We start from the raw sequence: 21,160 nt of genomic DNA on the forward strand, positions 1-21,160 counted from the left end.
GATCTACATGTATGCTATTTTGTATAATTTTTAATTTATTCAAATGGAGAATATCATAATGTTGTTTGTATAAATCAAAACATCTAAAAGATTTAAGAGATACAAAAAAAAATAATAAAATCATCACTTAAATTTTAACCACAGATAAAATTACGTAGGACTTGTGCTGGTTTTTGTGTATCTTAGCTGACTAACAATCATCCAATACACAAATAAACTAATGGAATTACATGTATTTGATTTTCCACCTGAACTTTAAATACAAGAGCTTTTCAAGTAAGGAATTACGTAATTATTTCCACAAATACTCATCTTACAAGGAAAAAGCATTTTGTCAGAATAGAAATTCTGTAATTAACTCTACTTTATAGAGAGTTGATAAAAACTTTTTAATAATTGAAGTCAAATATGGCCTCAAAAGGATTTTGCTGAACTTGCCAATAATTCTGTTTTCAATCCATCGAGTTTAAGTGGAGAGTAAACATGGCTTGACAATAAAGCTATTAATATGGGAATTGATTAATCGACTGTTTACCTTCTTCAGGTGAAAAAGGCACCTGCTGCCTCTTTGCATTGCAATTTGTAGAACATTAATTGACTTCAGTAACAGTAAGCATTAGGGAGGCATAAATTAGTTTTCATATTGGTTTAATGGTCAATTTAATGAGTGAACATAATTAAAAATTAATTAAATTGAGCTACATATTTTCAAATCAATAAATTCTGCAAAGAGACCAGTATTGAAATAAAGCGTTGCCTGAATCTAATCATTTAATGCATTTACATGTACATTATCCCACAAAAATATTTTTTTAAAACATCCTAATGACTATGCATTATTTAAACCTATGCACAATTGTGGTATAAGGAGAATATATTTTTTATTTATGTTTTCATACATGTAAATATCTATGTATACATGTATCCCATGTATATTTACATGTATCCAGTGCTCCAAATGACTGGCATTTAACTGAAATATTAAATAATTTGGCATCTTACATGTACTAATATAGTAAAATGTATATACATTGTAGTTGGATCACCTATATTAAATATATACAAATTTATACACAGCATTCAGATTAATTATCCACAAATAAATCATGGCAGACACTTGTCAAACAAAATGTCAGATTTTATAATGACAATGACTACCAATAGTCCATAGACCTACCAAAGGAAGACTGGTGCCACCAATCACATGCATCACTGGCACTGGCAATAATACACAATATATTCGTTGCACTCACTTTCGTAACTGATCTTAATCAAAGTTTGAGCAAGGACACCTCTACACATCTTTTGAATGATTAAATTGGCTCGCCTTGTCAATATTTAAAATAAAATTAGTCTATACAATAGTAAAGAACTTAATTTTCTACCCCCCAAGAAAGGACAATATTTTGTATGTTTACAAAGCCTTTGCTTTCCGTCTACATGGGGCCAACTAATGGATAAAATCCACATGTGCAGGAGACAGGTGACTACGGACATATAGTTCAATGAAGTTTATGGTCATGTTAAATAAAAGAAAAGATCAAGTAAAATAAAAAGATAATAAAGGTACAATATATGTATATGGCAGGATAGTTGGTTTCATAATCACCAACATCATTCCCAATATTGAATCTTTAAGATTCAGTATGTGAAATTGCCACTTCAAATTGTTGAGACCGTTCAAAGCATAATTTACAGGTATATTGTAATCTTTAAAAGTCATGAATTGCTTGTACAAAAATGAAAATATCAGGAAGTGCAATGAACACAAAGACTAAAATTGAAAAGACACCCATCAAACTGACACTTGGACAGTAATTGAACACTGGGGGCCATTAGACACATACAATACAGAAACCTGACTATTTTGACGCCTGACAAAGACAGGTATTACAGAATGGTATTAATTTTCTCTCACTTCAACCTGAACTTGTGACCTCTGGCTTGTCCAAGATGGTGTAATATTGCTTTCTATTAAATATAGTTGACAGTTTCTCTGTGTTCAATGACATTTCTGTTTTATAATATTACTGGCCTATCCAACAGATTCAGTATCAATGTCAGGTTATTTAAGTAAAGTCATTTAACTGAAAGTTATTTGTACAAACAAAACATACTTTGTACCATACTGTGTTATCTAACTGATGTTAATGCCTTATAGGATAGAATTTTCATTTCATAGTTCATGATTATAAAGTTTTCTGATAATTTCTGCAGAATTTCTGACTTCAGATGAAAAAATATCTATCAAATGAAATAAATTATCAAAACAGATAGAAATTTTAATCAATCATTAATCCATGTACATGTAATACAGATGTCATCCTAGACCTACTTATATTAACTGGTTAATTGGTGTTAGGGAACAAGTTATCTATTAAATCCAAAGGGCTCTAACAGGCTTAGAATTTCAAAGATAAAATTATAATATATTAACACATCTGTTTTCTAAGTCTTTTGTTTCCTGTATTACAAGTAGAAGTGGAAATGAATGTTTGAAAAGCTGTCCAAATAACCCACTGAAAAAGATTTCAATCAAATACAAAAACCATACACGGACTTCGTACTTCAAAATGATTTTTATTAAACAGAATATTCATGTAACAATAAATATATTGAATAGTACTTCATCTTCCTTATTTTGTATATCATAAGACATGTCCTTTTATTGTTTTAGTTTTTAATAATAACCACAACACAAAAACGGGGGAGTTAAACATGATTCTTATTTAGTTGCTAAAAATACCCACAATAACTTGTTGCATGTACAAATTCGCATTGTTTTCTGATATTTTAGTATCTTAAATATGTTAGAAGAAGCTGAAGTCCATTGAAGACCATCAGGTGACTGGTGGGGTTGTTGTCTCTTTGATATATACACTATAACTGTTCTCTTTATAGAAGATCATTTTGAATAATGTAAATGATATTGCTACTTTTATCACTCCTTAAAACAGTATATGTGACCTTTTACTAATCCTTAGCCAGTGGTCAGACCAATATATATAAAGAAATGTAATTAATGATGATGATAATAACATACCAGCAAAAGATCCACACTCATTGATCTTATCAAAATATTTGATGGTCAGTTAGTGGTCAGTCTGAGTGGGTTATCTCCACTAAATTATAAATTACATGGTCACTTAATGGTTTCTGCTGAGTTTAATCTTTGTTTTAGTAAGTGATCTAGTCTTAATCAGGTATTGATGGTCATAAAAGCTGTTTCATAAGAGTAGTTTTCCCCGGGGTATTTACCTTAAACCTCTCTCTATCATGTCTAGTATACTACATGTACATTCAACAACTGAAATGGTACTAACAAAGGAGAAAATTTCTAAATATGGCTTACATTACCAACTTCATACATGTATATGACATTATAAGTTAACTAAGTACACACACTGCTTTACGACAGAATTATTTGCTTTATTATAATAAAGTTCTGACATAGGTATTGAATATAATTTTTTTTTTCAAATGAAAATACTTATCAACAGCAGAATGTAAATGTACATTGTACATGTTCTAGTACGATTGAGTAATCCAGTTCCTAAGAAATTACAGTAAACTGATAACAAATCTTTACACACAGTATTTTGTACATGTATATTCTAGATTTCCAATTGAATACATGTACCTGTAGTTTGAACTAATTCATTCAATGTAATATTTGTAAGACAAGAGTGTTACAAAAACTACATCTCAATAAATTGTACATTACGAAAGATTGATGCATAAAAAGATCATCTACAATGTCTCATAAATACAATCCCACAATACATAAACATCATGAATCAAAAGCTAAACAGATGCTAAAAAAACATGTCATCTTTGTTAGGGTGACAAATGGGATATTTTGTCAACATGTCAGCAAAAGAAATCCAAAAGTGGTTAGAAAAGGTGTAAAAATGGGTAATATATAATGATATGCAAATGTGTATGGCAAAAAAAATAACTAACAGATATTTATCAAACCTATCCTTGGTCTTTATGGAGGTTACTTTAAACCGTTCTGCTTTAGATGTCAAGCTTAAAATATTCATATATTACTTGAGTCCTCAATTGGGTAGCCTTCAGCTTAAGATTTATTTAAGTAGTGGTTTATTAAATATCTTCCTTTTCACCTTAAGATGAGATTGTATGTATGGGGTGATCAGATTTTCCTAGTCAGAGTTTAATTATTATGAAAGGTATCCATAGCACAGACAAGAGAGTTTTAATGAAAGGTGAGCAATGACAAATTCTCTTGTATAGGGATTTTTTTCTGATCAATGTCCTCATTTATAATGTGTATGGTACAATGTACCATACAGTCATAGCAGATTAAAAATAGTCTTTTCACTCAAATCTATTTTTGGGATCTAATCCCTAATTAAGTAAAGCTGTGAAACCATTAGCACTTATTGTGTATAATAGAAAAATTGTTAAAAAAGTGTTATAATCATGTTTACTCTATACAAATAGTAATTATAATTCATATATCCTAATTTTTATCCAGTGAAATGACACATGAGCTCTTTCCCTACTTTTGTAACTATATGTAAATCTTCAGCAATTTTTTGATGGTATTATTATTTCATAACTGTTAATTCATCAACATTCAGTCACAAGTGTTCTCTATGTTTTATTGAACTCTATGTATATCTCTAGTGGCAACTTTGGAGTGCTTTTATCAAGCTAAGTTTAAGGTAGCTTTGGCCAATGGCACACCTGTGTAATTAAACTTGGTCCTTAAACACAAATGTTAGTAACTTTAAAATTACTGACCAATGAACTTTGATGTTCGTGTTTGTTTGTTTGTTTGATAGTGTTTTCTTTTCATTTTTAGATTATTAAGTATATGTTAATCTTTACCACTGAATCCATGAACTAAACTTCCTATGATATTAAATGTAATACAAGAAATGTATATTTATATCATACCCCAATATATACTAACATAATACAATGTACTAATAATACTTACCATTTGATTTTAAGAAGGAATTCGCAGAAGTGTCAAAAAATGCCACAGACAGTCCAAAAACTGCAGGTAAAACTGTCATTAAAATTAATAAATCCATCTTCTGTTAAAACTATTACACACTGAAAAATAGAATTGTCACAGTGTCAAAATAAAAAAAAGTTACTTATCCAGTGTTTCTCACTATTTACTGACAATGTATAAAATCCAACTGTTCAATCAGTAAATCACAAGAAAACACAAGTTAGCTGAAACAGCTTGTAAATATATTCCTATAGTATAATGTAAAATACAGGTATTGTATATGTTTCAATAGGTAAATATTCACAGAATGTTAAAACACACTTTGGTAGAAATGTAAATCCACTACAGTACACATTTCTTTGGTAAATAATGTATCCTGGAGCTTCTGGTCATAATATTAGTAGAAAAAAATACACATTGTAAAGTTTACAGCCAACTTTGTTGATTAAAGTATGAGCTGTTTTCCGATTGGTTGATCCTTAATCACAGTCATGAGGCAATCAAAGGGTGTAATCAAGTGTGAAAATGAATTAAAATACAACACAATAAGACAATAGGCATTATGATAAAGCAAAATCAATAGAATTATTAATTAGGCCAGACCCTGTTAAGGAACAATTAACAATAAGATCCTTCTCTTTGATCATAAATACTCTATAAATAAACTGTAACATATCCTAAGGGAACCTCTTCCCTTTTATATGATTGACAGACTAATATGGAGTTTTGTACTTATATATAAAATTTCATCTTGAAGTAACTATCTTATGATATTTATTAAGTGAACCTAATAAAGCTGAATTTAATCAGAATGCAGGATCTTAATAGTGAATCAATACAAGCATTTATCTGGTTTCAATTTTTGAATATGAGCTTGCTAGCACAAGATTTACTAAAAATTTTCTTTAAACATTTTCTAATCCTTTACTTAAACAAATCTTTTAAGAACTTAAGTCAACATGAAACTGGTAATTCCTCAGTGCTTGAACAAAATAAAGTATATCACACTTCACAGGGGTCAAATACAACAAGGGGGTCAAATTTCACTCCAGGAGACATCACACCTTACTAATTGTTTACAAAAATAATATACACAACAGTGTGGTTCATTTCACTTTCATTGTTTCAAGTGCAGAATATAATACAAGGCAGGAGACACAGAACTTTACAACAGATCTCCTTTGAAGTACTAAGCAATGACAATAAACTAGTTTATAATTAACACCAGTATCAACTGTCACAGGAGACACTAACACCTTGGATATAAGACAGGGCAAAATAACAAATAAAAACAAAAAATATTGGTAACACATTAAAAAAAGTATTTGTTTTTAATTATCATACAGGTACAAATGATTTGGTCAAACAAATAAATACCCTTCACCATGATGAACAATACAGAGAAGTGTTACAAACAAAAATGATTACATAAAGGATCACATTTTTGCTGCATTGAATATGCAGAAGTATGGGGGAACAATCCAAGAAAACTATAGAAATATTTGGCCCCAATCTTGTCAGCTTCCCAAAACTAAGAAATATTATTGATAGATTGAGGGTCCAAATCACTGATAACATGAACACTGGATCAATATCTTCACCACAAGACAGTTGATTGATATATAAAACAGTTAACAGACAGAGAGTTACAGGACAAAAAGTAAGTTTTGCTATGACAAAAAGTCTCAGGACAGAAAGTCACAGGACAGAAAGTCTCAGGACAGAAAGTCTCAGGACAGAAAGTCACAGGACAGAAAGTCTCAGGACAGAAAGTCACAGGACAGAAAGTCACAGGACAGAAAGTCTCAGGACAGAAAGTCACAGGACAGAAAGTCACAAATAACTATTTGATTATTAGCTAGGAAAAAAATTCAACAGAGTATATTTCAAAATTAATCATATTCTGATGTTTAGCTATTAACTTAAATGAATACAAAAATCAACATAGATGTTAAATTTGATAATTTCAAGCCAAAAATATCATAATTCATATGAAACCATTTAATAACCAAGGGCTTTTGACACTTTGTTTTCATATTACCGGTATGTTTTTAAATATTTTTTCTTGCAAATTTTTATTTTTATTATTAATTCGAAGTGCTTATACATAAAGACAGAAATAAATTTGTAAAATGAATGTATTTTAATGAGATCCTTTGCAAATAATTGTAAAATTATGATTGTGACAATTTGTCATGTGACCTTTTGTCCTATGACAATTTGTCTGTGACTTTTTGTCCAGCAACTTCCTGTCCTACATTTATATAAAACAACTTACCTGAGTTTCAAAATTAATCAATGTATAATTTCCATTACTCTTTGGTCTACTCCGGACTAGACTTTATGAGCAACTCGGCAGGAGTTTCTAGAAAAACTGAGGACACACTGCACCTGGTCCATGCCCCCAGTTTTTAGTGGAGTGTGAGTTGCTCATTTACTTTTGTTACTTTGTATGTATTATTTTAGTTAAATTATGTCCTTTGTTGTGTTTGTCTGTTTTCCATGTCTGGTCTTTGTCCCTGGATTACATTCTTTTAATTTCCACTAGAATCTTGGTTTCCATGGTTGCTCTTCCAAAATGCAATGTATTTTCAGGCAGAGAAATATGTAAGATGGTAATAGAATACGTTCTTAGAATAAAAACTGAGTGATATAATGCTGTTTTTTTGTTATCATTAAAATGGTACTGAAAATTACTGTATATACTAGCGTGTAAGTCAGATTTTTGGGAGTAAATTTTGAGTTGCTAAGAGGGGTTCTGACTTATAAGCGAGATCTTGGCTGTGGGTCAGAGCAAGTGGGAGAATCAAGGTAATGACACGAAAATGACACCTACCTTTAACAGTCAGATCAGTGCCATACTTGTATTGTAAAAGTCGACCTATACGGTATTGGCATAGGTCAGTGATCAGTATTTAAAGGAAAATACTTGCTAAATGCAAGTTGAAATTCAATTTTGCTAGTAGAAATTATTTCCACTCGCTAAAATTTGCACATGGAATTCTATAGGTTATAAAGGTAAAGTCCAGAAATAATCCCAAAACCTTATATTTAGTGAGTGTAAATTTTCAGTACATGCCAATTTTAGCTAGTGGAAAAATTTCAAATCCAAATTGGTAAAAATAAGAAACTACTGTATGATGGCAGTGGGTGTAACATTTGATGTTGAGTGTGACATGCATAGACTATTGTAACAACTATTCACAATTCACTATTGAAAACCACACGGGTTTTGAACACTAAATGATTGTGAATTTAGATATTAAACTTCATTTGGCAAAATAAAACAAAATTTAGGTAAAAGTTGTTTTTTTTTGCCTACTAAAACATATGTCTCTCCTGTTTAAAAGTTCAAAGGAGCATCATACAACAAACCCTCAATGTATGAAGAAGTTATTTCCCCCCACCTTCCAACAACACATGTAAACATTGGTGCTTGGAATGTTCACACTTTGTATCAAACAAGCAAAGCAGCACTGAATAGAAATGAAATGTTATAACGAATAAGTGAATATGGATGTGTATGTTCAAACAAACAAGGAAGAGGAAGAACAAAAAGATGAATTTATCAACAGTTATAAAGGTTCATATCACAGAATTGTCTACATGATATGACAGTGATGGGTGACTTCAATGCCAAACACTGGATATAAAATGTGCATGGGATGTCAAGGACTGGGTCAAATGGATGAAAATGGAGAGCCTTTTACTGATACATATACTAGTAAAACCATAAATATATAAAAAAAAAATATATATATATATATATCCTTTCTGAGCAGCTAGTTTCTTACTTATTCTTAGAGCTTCTGATGTTTATTTACCTAAATTCCAATGGAAATTCCAGGCAGTGCATTTAAAGCAACAAGCTGGACAATACAATGTTTGACTCCACTACCATGACTTTTTAATTATGAGCTTTAAAATCTCCTTTTCAAAGTGTCTGGATCTGCCCCTGCTTATTACCATATATGAATGCAATGAAGTTTTACACTTCATTCTTGGTAGAAGTGAAATGGTTACATGCATAGAAATCACCTAACAATACATCTAAGTGACCAACTCTTCAGTTAATGCAAAAAGGTGATTTCATAGCAACAAATCAGAGGAGAATATATCTAAGCTCCTGTTTATGTGGGAGTCCTCTACTGTTACCAACAAATCAGAGGAGAATATATCTCCTGTTTATGTGGGAGTCCTCTACTGTTACCAACAAATCAGAGGAGAATATATCTAAGCTCCAGTGGGAGTCCTCTACTGTTTGCAATAGATTTCAAATTCAAATAAAAACGAGCAGAAAATAAAATCTTAAAATCCAAACACTGAGTCGTGCTATTACTTCACACTGCACTTGATATTTTTACATTTAAATCCAGTATAGCCATTTATTACACGTGTGTATAAAATGATACCATAAGTCAACAATACAGCTGATAAACTCTAAACATACACAACAGGTAAAGCGAACAGAATAGTGCGTGGATATGAGTCACAAACGCGTCTCCCGGTTCTATTAGGAGATTGTAGTCCAAATGGATCAAGGTCAGGTAGACTTTGATCGCTGAAGTACAACATGCTAGTGTATTTAAATACAATCTCAACAAAAGTAAGGAACAGAACAAAAGGTGTCAACAAAAGAGATAATGACAGTGATTTACAAAAAAGCCTCTTCTTTTGAATATTATCAGCTAAAGTCCAAAAAGGGCAATCTTAATTGGTTTTTATATAAAGGTAGAATCTTGAATTACATATCCCACAAAAGACAACTGCATTGGTATTGTGCTGATGCCCTGCAGATCATAACGACAGCATAAATAGTGCAACCATAAATGTATATTGGACTTTTTATTGGTAGTTATAATCAGTTTATTAAAGAACTATAAGGATTATACCTTAATAAGCTTGAAGACAAAATGGACTTTAGTGGTACTAAAAGTACATACATGTAAAGTAATATGGTTCTTAAAATATGCTTTTTAGTAATTAACACCCAAAAAATCATAATTTAGTAAGTGAACTTGAACAGAAAATAAAAGTTGAATTTGAAACAGTACAAGCTATCAAGCCTTTGAAGTATAACCAGAACTAAACCATCACTGTACACCCAAACTCTGCAGGTATAGGGTACAAGAAACTGTACAGAACACACTTAAGAACACACTAGCTTAGGCCCTTAAATTCTTATTGAAGTCAGAATCTTACAACTTTTTGTTTTTACACCAGTATTTCAAAATATAAATATTTCTTCTTAGTGAATAAAGTATTATGTAAAGCATACCAGTATACCCATAGCACTGTGTGACCTACAGTCAAAATGAAATATCAATTATTTCCATTAAACATTTCAAATTCTTTCAAAAGTATAGAGACTAAATTACAGTTAGTATCATTATAAAGGATATATAAATATTAAAAGATGCACAGAGATATAATAAAATGTATCTTACCTTTTACCACATCTCAGGAATGTGACTCTAACCTGCAAGATATAGATTAAACAATTGTAGCATCAATGAATTCTCACTTTTCAGCCATGACAGGTAAATTAAGAAGCATCTTGCCAATATTCTATACTAGTAAGATCACTGTTAACAGCAAATAGGTTCTAGAGCAAAAAATAATCCTTAGTTTTCCTGTGTTTCATACTAGAATCATATTATAAAATCCTATGTATACACTACAAAAACAAAATTTTTAAGCACCTGACTAACATGATGCAAGTAAGACTTCCATTAATCATTTGGAATCTTGGTTGCATCAATTGATGAATTGAAACTTATGATAGAACAGTCCAAGCTCATTTATCAGACATATCAACTGATCATAAAAAATATCAATTTGCTTCTGCCAATCTACCAATGTTGTAAAATACATGCTGCATTTATCATTCTGACATTGAATCCTAATAAAAGATCAATGCATGCAGTCAAAAAGGATCTTAAGCATGTAATAAAAGGAGTAGCGATCGGTAATCAATTTTCTCATTAGGTTGGACATGTTGTAATCAGCCTCATTTGATGCTTTGCCTAAGTCTTAGCCTGCTCTACAAGCACCATAATGGTATTTTTGCATCAATAATTAAGTATGCACCTGATGACACATCAACATGCAACAAACTTCAATTGTTTGATTTTATGTGTAAAGGTATGCATTCATGGATGCATGGATGAACATGATAGTGATCTGAATAGGACAGGTTTGGTCATGGACACCTGAGTCAATATTATAACCCTGTTCTCATTTAAGAAAATACATAGTCAAAGTTCATGGTGGATTTACATAATTACTCCCTAAATCATATATTCCTACCTGCACTAATGACAAAGAAGCACTTATAATCCAATATTTTGCTACAATTTTACGCTGCACAAATAATACATAAACAAAATAGTAAACTATATAGTAAACAACGAATGCGCCACAACAGCCAATGAAAACAACCCTATCAGAAGTATCCCAGGAGCCACTTTTTCCGACAATTTAAATAAAAGCCAATCTTTACCCTCACCTTGGTTTAACAGATTGATTTTATTTTGGCAGGTGAACAGAAGACATAGATTCAAGACTTCTACCTATTTTTAAACTGTCAAACTGTGCTTGACCACAGGGCTATTTCTATTGAATTATTTCAGCTGTGTCATTATTACAAATCATATTAAGATTTTTATTCAGTCTATCGCTTCCATCAGATGTAAATAATCCTTGATTGAATATGGTGACATCTTCTCTTATACTAATACTAACATCATGATAGAGACATGTATGGTTACAATTCTGTGGAGGGAAAGGATTACATTAAGTTCTATTAAAGTAGTCATTCATGCATATTAGTAATTGCAAGACCATAAAAGTCTTGAAAAATTCATTTGTTTGGAAAAGTTTTTCATCCATCAAAAGAACAGCATACCTAATCAACTTAACCTCAACATATACAATAAGTTATACTACAATGGAGGAGAGTTGTTGCCATTGTAATGCAGCTGTATGTTTACAACACACATATTCTAAAGAAAGATTATCATTTCATGAATATACATGTACATGCATGGGCAGCAAGAGCATGACAGAGTCAAATTTACCACAACATAAAACAAAGCACAGTGACATCTGTTTACAATCCAATATTGTGTTATGATATATACAGGAATCATGCTTATTCAGTTTTTGTGTAATCTTTCACCATTTGTGCAAAAGTGACAGATTCTCTCAAACTGTTTAAATGGTTGATTGATTATATTGATTAAAATATTTTGATCTTTCTCAGTACCTTAACTGACACCCTAATGTAAGATTTCTACCATTTTACTCTGATGGAAGTTGCTGTAAAGTAACTTGGACAACAAGTCATCCAGTTATTATCTATATTCATCCTTCATGACTACATATAATGAGAATAGTTAAGGTGAATATTTCAAATAGACAACCCCTTCCCACCCCCACCCCCCCATATAAAATTGTCAGCTGAAGGACACCCATGGATCTTCAATAAATGACGATGAAACCCTCCATCACACCACAAAGCAGGCTACAGCTGGCCTCAAAGCATCATTATACAAAGATACAGTGAAATAGTTGCCCCTTTATACTCAAGTAACATGAAAATTAACTAATGGTAAAGGCAAAAATGAAACCATACATACAAAAGCCAGAAATTCCTGATATGGGACAGGCGCAAAAAAATGTGGCGGGGTTAAAGTACTTTGGCAAGATCACAACCCTCCATCTTTAAAACCCTGCCAATGAGGAAAAAATATTACACAATTAAACACACCTAAAAATCAGTCCTTTTTTTTTTTTACCAAAAGGCTTATGTTTTTTAGTTAAATTGTCTTCTGTATAGAGTAGAATTAAATGTATTGACCCCATGAAGAGAAATGTATTGACCCCATGAAGAGAAATGTTGATTCTGACATGATTTAATTGTACCAACTGATTAGAGAGAGAATATATAATAAACAGTAATGTGTTTTGTCTATATTTTACCCTCAGTTTCACAACATCAAACCAGACAAGATCTTTCTACAGTTTCTTGTTTTGAAATCCACAGGGTATAGTTTCCAATATTGATTGTTACTAAACACCATCTAATTCCTATTATGTATCATAATAAATCCACTTCAAATCCTTTATGGTGTTGACTTCTCTTCTTTCTAGAATTTAATACAATTAAGTCTGTATACAGTGTATTGTTGTAACGTAGAAATTAGGTTAACACTGGTTGGGTTTCAGTCACTTAGGTCAATTTTGCCAACCACTGCCTGCAAATAACAAAATTCCTATACAAAATAGGAGACACAACCCCAGAATCCCACTGGTTCCCCCTGGATCAACAAATGACAATCATTTTTAATTTCATACGAACATATGAATTCTTAAGATAAATGTTATTTTAGCTTTCATGATTGAGCTTTCATGGTAGTTATATATACTGATCTGCTTAGGGTACTGTATGATACACAGTCTGAACACTGATCTTCTAGGACACTAAGTTGATTTCTGGAAATCAAAAGATGAGAAGAGTTATTTTCCCCATTTTTTCACCTAACCCTTAATGTCATAAAACAAACTATAGTCTGATCAATTCTGCATATGTTTTGAATAATAAATCTTTTTTGTCAATTTTTGTAACAATATTCATGATAAAACTTGAAAAAGACATAATATTAATGCAGAAGCACAGCTTTAAATAGAGGGATAATATTGTAATACCTCTATTGACCAGGAAGAAATAATTCATGGTAATGCACTTCCTTTTCAAATGCTGCATTTGAGAGACTTTATTTTCATCAATAAATGAATTTTGATGAGTAACAATCAATAAAAGTTTGCTTTTTAAAACTAGTTCACTTTGGTTTTGTAAAAAGGGAAATTGATGTTGCTTCAGTTTGAAATCAAATTCAACCATTTGGTATATTTATATACAGTTTTTGTCAAAATACCAAGTAGCTGTGATAAATAGTTACAGAGAAAATGTAATGAAAATGTTGTAAACATAGATAACAGACAAAATGGGGGTATAAAAATAAAAAAAAAACACTGTAAAATTTTTCCTTCATGTTATGTAATTTAATGCAATTTTAAACCCAGCCATGAATTTATGCCCTCTTACATATGGGCTTGGGACAGAAGAACATACTGTACGAGTTGTGATGACTGGATGGAGAGACAGAGGAACATGCTGTAACTGATGTGATGACTGGATGAAGAGAGAGAGGAGCATACTGTCATTGTTGTGATGAGTCAGGACAGAGAAACATACTGTAACTGTTGTGATGACAGAGGAACAGACTGTAACTGTTGTGATGACTGAATGGAGAGACAGAGAAACATACTGTATCAGTTATGATGACTGGATGGAGGGACAGAGGAACATGCTGTAACTGTTGTGATGACTGGACTAAGGAACAGAAGAACATACTGTTATTGTTGTGATGACTCAGGGCAGAGGAACATACTTATTACAGTTTGCTTTATGGTAAGGGTTTTGCCCATCATTGAAGACTATCTGGTGACCTACAGGATTTTTTTTCATTGCTTGGCTTTTGGTGGATGCCTGTCCAAATTGGCAATCATACCACATCTCCTGTCTTCATATTCAACTGTTACCAGAATGATGATTGGACAGTGAAACATACTGTAACTAGATGGAGAAACAGAAGGAAAGATTTCAGAAAGACCTATATGTGAAAATGTGTAAATGAACTAAAATTAAAGACTGCCATAAATTACCAATTCTTAATGAATTGATTTAAAAAAAAATCATGTTATATTCCCTTTCATTCATAGGGAGGAACATGAAAATCATAAAATTTCATAAATCAGCTGAGGTCTCACTAACCACTTCCGGGTCAAATGGCCACCCCCTACGTAGTACCAAAAACACACTGAACCTAGACATATGCATTGTAAGTGTATTATTTGTGGGTATTATGATTAAAAGTAGTCAAAATAAAGCTGAGAATGTGTACTTTAAAATCATATATGTAATTAACTACAAAAGTGTGTGAATATTGTTTACATGTGTGAGTAATTTGCCTCCATGCTGTCAGTTAGCAGAACAGGTAAAAATGTGGATTTTCAGTATTATTTATTCAAGTAAATTTTGTGAAGAATTTCTACAATCATCGTACCATTACCATAATGATTTTAGAAGCCTTATTTTCCAAGCTTCGCAACGGTATGCAACTTTAAGATGTCCTGGGAATTCACAGTGAGACTTTGAAAATTACTTTTTTAACATGTAAAGTAATGGAAACGTTAGAAGTGGTTAGTGAGACCTGATATATACTGCCCATTTAAAGTAGCATGTCAATGACAAATAATAAGCTGTAAGTTATTTTGAAGAAAAGTAATCTTCTAGACAAACACACAGTCATTTTCACTATTTACTTATTCAAAGCATCATAAACTAGAGAGAAATGAAAACCTAAATTATTATATTGATTGTTTTGTCAAATTTTGATGGTCTGTCTTTATTGATTTCAATCTCAATCTGTCAAATTGTGACATCCAATTTTTATGTATGGGTCAACATTGTCAGAAGGATGTTTTACCTATTATGAATATTTCTGATGGTTATCTATGGGACAGTAGTAATCATATATGAACTGACTAGGTCAATAAAAACTAGCCTAGGTGTTGTCAACCTTTAATAGGAAGTGGAAATGGTTAAATGCGTTACACACAGACATATAGTCCGAGGACAAACAAACATAACAGGTCATAAAGATATTGAATTAAACTGATAGTATTTCTTTCTGGAGGCCTAAATCTTGGTATGGGCCATGTTCCTCAGGATTTGCGTCATAAATTAGATCATTATTGATCAATTTTCACCCAACCTTGATCCTCACAGTAAATTATATTTACTTTGTAAATGTTTGACTATCCATTTCAATGCTAAGTGGAGATTCCCTTTATCAAATTTTGAAAATAATAAATCAAGTATTTATTTTCTTTAATCCAAAGCTATCTCTGCATTTATCATGGTTTTCAAATAAATTGTATAGATAACTACTGTAATTCTAATATTTCAGCACTGGGTTTGCATTACTGAGCAGTAAATCTATGTGAATGCATTGCTGTTTTTGTTCAGTTTAGAGACAATAATATCACTAAGTTAGATGTACACTAACTCAGAAGAACATAAATGATATATTTATTTTGAACCTTGAATTATTGCAATTTCGTAAAAAAATTCAGGGGAATAGTCATTGGGAAATGATGGTACAGACTGATGCATATTGTTTAAAAATGTTAAAAGATTAAGAGCTGATAAACATACTTAGGGCTACATTATTATGCAGTTCAGAGATGTACCACTGTTACACAATCTCAGTTTGCACAAGCCTCTGACTGGAAGGTATATAAGTCTTGTCACATGACTCCATGGATCTTGGTCTACCATTCAAATGCATGAAGATTTGTCATTTACAGAGTTTGTAGTTCAGCATTTACAGTTTGTAGTTCAGCATTTAACACAAAACATCTTTGTATAAAAATACCAATAAAAAATGACAAATATCTAGTTCTACATGATCTAAATGTTAAAAAAAGGATAAAATAGAAGATTTTGCATTGTAATGCAGCATTTCAAGATCCCAGAAGTAATCAATGAAATGCAGACCAGTCTTCAGACTTCAATATGTTCTACATCAGAAAGTCCAGAAAGGAAACTTAAACTAGAACAATATTTACAAACCCTATTGACTATGATAATTAGACACCAGTTATTAGTCCAAAGTAATGATACATACAATATGATATTTGACTGTTAATTTACATAACATTTCAGATGACTATATATGGTCATTGTCCTTCATTGGACATTAAAGTTGGATAAATACTTATTTACTGACTTGATAAATTTGAAGCATATTGTTGTTTTAGTGCTTCATATCAGTCATTCAATGTTGTAACAAAAAAAAAACCTACATGAAACAGACTTCAAACTGTACTTTGGTCAATATATGCATACAGATTATTTGTCATTTCATCTACTGCCTGAGGGCAAACATCTAATGATTTACACATTTAATGCATTAACTGTTACAAGGGTCAATTGACATAGATTTATAACAGTATTTTTCAATAAGGGTTCTCTGGAGAGACGAAATTTATGTTTCTCAGTAGCAAAAAAAACTGTGATTTATATGCAAATCAAATTTCAGATGTCTATTACAGTTGTATAATATGGTACCTTAACTCCTTTCTTCAACTTAAAGCTAAATTTACAAGTGTATCATAAAACATAAATGAACCATGTCACTTTATAAGTATAAACTAAAAGAAAGTTTAAGGTAATCCAATATCCTGAGATATTGAAATGTACACAATATTTTTTTTTTTCAAATGTATACTGCTAAATCCTTCAATTCTCACGTTTATAAGTGTTAACTCTTTATGCTAGCTATTGACAAATATATTGGAAATACCAATCTCCTGAGTTTATGTTTAAAAAGTGTTCAGACAAACTTACAGGCATTTCCATACTCATATACCATTACTTTGCACAATTTTATGCCCTTTCGTTAACTAACTCTGTACTGAAACTTATGTCATACAGCAGTTTGTCAAATTTAGTAAATCTTTTAAGAAATAGAATTTATCAGTTTCTCTTCTTTATTTCCTTACAATAAACAGGATAGTAATGAATCAAGCTGTCTATATAGTTTGCTCTTTGCATGCAGGCTTCGTAAATTTGATTACAATCCTCACTTCAATTAAACACGAATAGAGCTTCCGGGGCCTTTATTGAATAAAAGAGACAATAAAACCTTTTATTTATTTTACCAAGAACCAAAATCATGGGAAAATTCCAAAGAATTAGAACACAATACTGCAATTGGAAAGCTTTAATTCAACTAAGGAGTTTATTATGTTATTTTACACCAGTGAGTGGAAGGAAAAGTACCATTATGGAAACATTTTCTACATTAAATCTTGTGACAGGAAAGACTGATAAGGAAATAGCCAAATGGCACATTTTAGGCTTAAACATAAAAAACAATTACTGTACTGAGCTTGAAAACTGATTAAAGAAATCAATATTGTACAAATTGAGAATTTAAAATACATTACATAATCAAGTAAAAAGATCCAAATGGATTTGGAAGATTTTCACAGACACTTAATGTTACACATCATGTATGTTGGGTCTTATGTTCTATGGTGTAAAAGTTTTTGTTCATTTATAAATCTTTCAAATATCATGTATAGCCAATTAATATAATGGATAGAGAGGTTTTATCTGTTTTCGCCCACTATCTTATATATAAGAGGATTACATTAAACTTGTGTTTATGCTATTATTTGACACTGACAAAGCAAGCAATGTACAATATCTCACCCAGTTATTTAGGATCGTTGGAAGTTTTGATGCCTTTCAGATTTATTTTGCCATCCTAAACAATAAATCAAATTATAAAAATTTTCAATTATTGAAAGCACAGACTGTTGGGCCTAAGGTGAATTAAACTTCAAAGCTTTCAAAATTTACTACAAGACAGAGCCAATTATGGAGAGAAGTCAGATGCAATTTGCACTGTAAACTAGCAGGTGATGAGATAATATTTTTAAGTGTAAACTCAAATGTGACTATCTTACCATGATCTGTGAGAAGGTTAATAACAAAATTACTGAACTGATAACTCAAGACAATAGTTAAACAGGAAAACCTGTCTAATAATTGGCAATAACAAGGTAAAAACCAAATAGGGAGAGTTCTTCCGAGGACTGTTGCAAGGAAAGAATCAAGAGGGTTTTTCTGATCATCAAGATGCATTGCATGGAAGGACAGTTCTTCTCATCAGAGGGCTGTTGCAAGGGAAGAATCAAGAGGGTTTTTCTGATCATCATGCATTGCATGGAAGGACAGTTCTTCTCATCAGAGGACTGTTGCAAGGGAAGAATCAAGAGGGTTTTTCTGATCATCAAGATGCATTGCATGGAAGGATAGTTCTTCTGATCAGCAAGATTTACTACGATCAAATACTGGTAAGATTCTACCTCCGAGGATTTATATGGAGATATACAAGACTTCATTTAGTTATTTTGTTTTTTTTATGTGGTCCTTCATTTCTGGGTTATCTAACGTGTGATAAAGAAAACATATCTTCCACATGAAGTGTTTAACCTTTAGAATGTATATTAATTTCAGGTAATACAAGAGTAATCTTCTAATTCTAGCTGATTGCAAGGATGAAGGAACTTTCAATATTATAAGCTGGCTGATTTGATTGAAGCCAATACAAGTACAACAGTATCACATCTACCAAAAGAAAACATTTTGTAATATATTCAAGACTGTCCTTTCACCTGGTATTAATTTTTAAGATATTTGTTTTCTAAATTCAATTAAACCTCAAAGAATGAAGACTAATTATTTCACTCTTTTCTATAAAAAAAATAATTTCAAAAGGCATTGTAATCATTAATTAAGAACACTTATTACCTTCAAGAACATTTGGCAGGAAACAGTAAATTTAGAAATTACTGCATCATTTTGGTTTTGTTAAAAATGTAACAGGGTTGTAATCAGAATCTCCAAAGTGTTTTTTAAGATTGCAAAATCAAAAAAAAGGAACAAAATAATTTCGGAGGAACTGACACAACAAAATCATTGACCCATGACAATATCAACAATGGACTAAATACAGCTTAATTAATGAGTAGAGGTAGATTATAATGGACAAGTATCACCTATTTTTGTGGATTAAAATATCTTACCCAACTGTCTGTAATTATTATTATAGCCAAAAACAGGATTACTTAATCTAATGTCGTCACACTGTGGGTATAACCCATTATATGCCCATGTGTCAAGTTGGTCTTATGAACTAAAGGCCCTATTAGTGTGCTGACAGGTTTGTTTTTATTTCAGAGCTACTCCTGTGTTATATAATAAAATGTTTTATTTTGAAAAAGAAGGAAGGTTAAGGAGGCTTAAGAAGTATTACCTAGTTTTCTTGCCAAAATTTTAAGGTGACCCTAACAAAAAACAGCTTGTAAACTGATAGGTTCAACTACTGCAGAAAGAGCCTACTAACAGACAGAAGAATTATTAAGTAGTAGTCTTTGTAAGAATTTGCAAATTCTGTAATATGTGATACATCGAAAAAAAGCTACACAATTTTATTTTTGTTATTAAGTTGCTTTATATGTATGTATGTTGAAATGTATCATTTTCCATTCCAATCTGTCTGCTCTTAGGAGATGTTATCCATTGAAAAACTAACAGTTTCTATTGTATTTTAGTGTAATTTACATAGTTATCTCCCTTAATATAGAATTCTACGGTACATTCTATATAATTTTTATCTCCTAAGAACAATGGTTTAATAGGAAAAGCCACATTTTAATTTTTGTTTTAATAAAACATCTTAATCTTAAAAAAAAATATCAAAAATGAAAATAGGTAGGCTTTCCAACCATGTATCATATTTTGCATGATTCTTATCTGGAGTGCTACTTTCAATTTCCAATAGACTGAATGGTCACACTGATGCATCTTCTTACAATCATCAATCAAAAATTTCTTCAATCAAATACAGTAAAATCTCTGGACTTTAAAATTGCTTCAATTTAGACAGCTGTTCAGTAATTAAGTACCTCTAAATCCAAGAATCAGGCAAAATATGTATAAGGTGTGGCACATGAAGGAAAATCACACAGAAATTCTATTGCATTGACCAAGTATTAACACTGGATAACCACCAGAAATGACCATCGAAGTGTTTTTAAAATTTGCCTTTTTAAGATACTGATAAGTTAAATTTAGTTATGCACTATGGAAAAATGGCAGGAAAATTTTCCTGTACTTTTTCCTTACATAAACAGTCAAAACATATCTATGTCACATATGCTTCAGGATAAATTTAAATACCTTTTCAGTTGTTTTCTAGATGTATTGAATATATTTGAGGCAAAAAAGACTGAATTGAGAAAGATGATGTGCCACCCATTGCCTGATTCTTACACAGCATTGTACTTAAATAGAGACTTTCATAAGCATCTAGTTTCAACAGGGTTTCAAATTATTTAGGATCGTTTTAGACAGGTTTCACTGTACCAAACTACTGTTTTAGTTTGAAGTTTTTTTTTTTTTGATTTATGAGTGAATCATCTTTTAATTTTATACAAAAACTTTTTCTAGATAGTTGTAAATATGTT

At 31.3% G+C, this 21,160-nt stretch overlaps 1 protein-coding gene across 5 annotated transcripts in view; it reads right to left on the minus strand.

Annotated features, from left to right (window-relative positions):
* Positions 1 to 21,160, minus strand: part of LOC148620993 (semaphorin-1A-like) — a 52,625-nt gene that overhangs the window by 27,086 nt on the left and 4,379 nt on the right. For 3 of the 5 annotated variants that reach the window (XM_088574963.1, XM_088574961.1, XM_088574956.1), the window contains exons 1-3: positions 11,300 to 11,427; positions 10,438 to 10,469; positions 4,970 to 5,088 (exon numbers count right to left, since the gene is read on the minus strand). In XM_088574963.1, the coding sequence (XP_088431089.1) occupies positions 4,970 to 5,066 (97 nt within the window). In that variant the 5' untranslated portion in view covers positions 5,067 to 5,088; positions 10,438 to 10,469; positions 11,300 to 11,427. Of the gene's footprint in view, positions 1 to 4,969; positions 5,089 to 8,814; positions 9,040 to 10,437; positions 10,470 to 11,299; positions 11,428 to 21,160 lie in introns of those variants that run through there. The other 2 variants (XM_088574957.1, XM_088574958.1) reach the window with 2 other exon arrangements.

This window comes from Perna viridis, chromosome 3, assembly GCF_037379345.1.
Source record: "Perna viridis isolate PV_CMFRI_1.1 ecotype Kerala chromosome 3, ASM3737934v1, whole genome shotgun sequence".
NCBI lineage: Eukaryota > Metazoa > Mollusca > Bivalvia > Mytilida > Mytilidae > Perna > Perna viridis.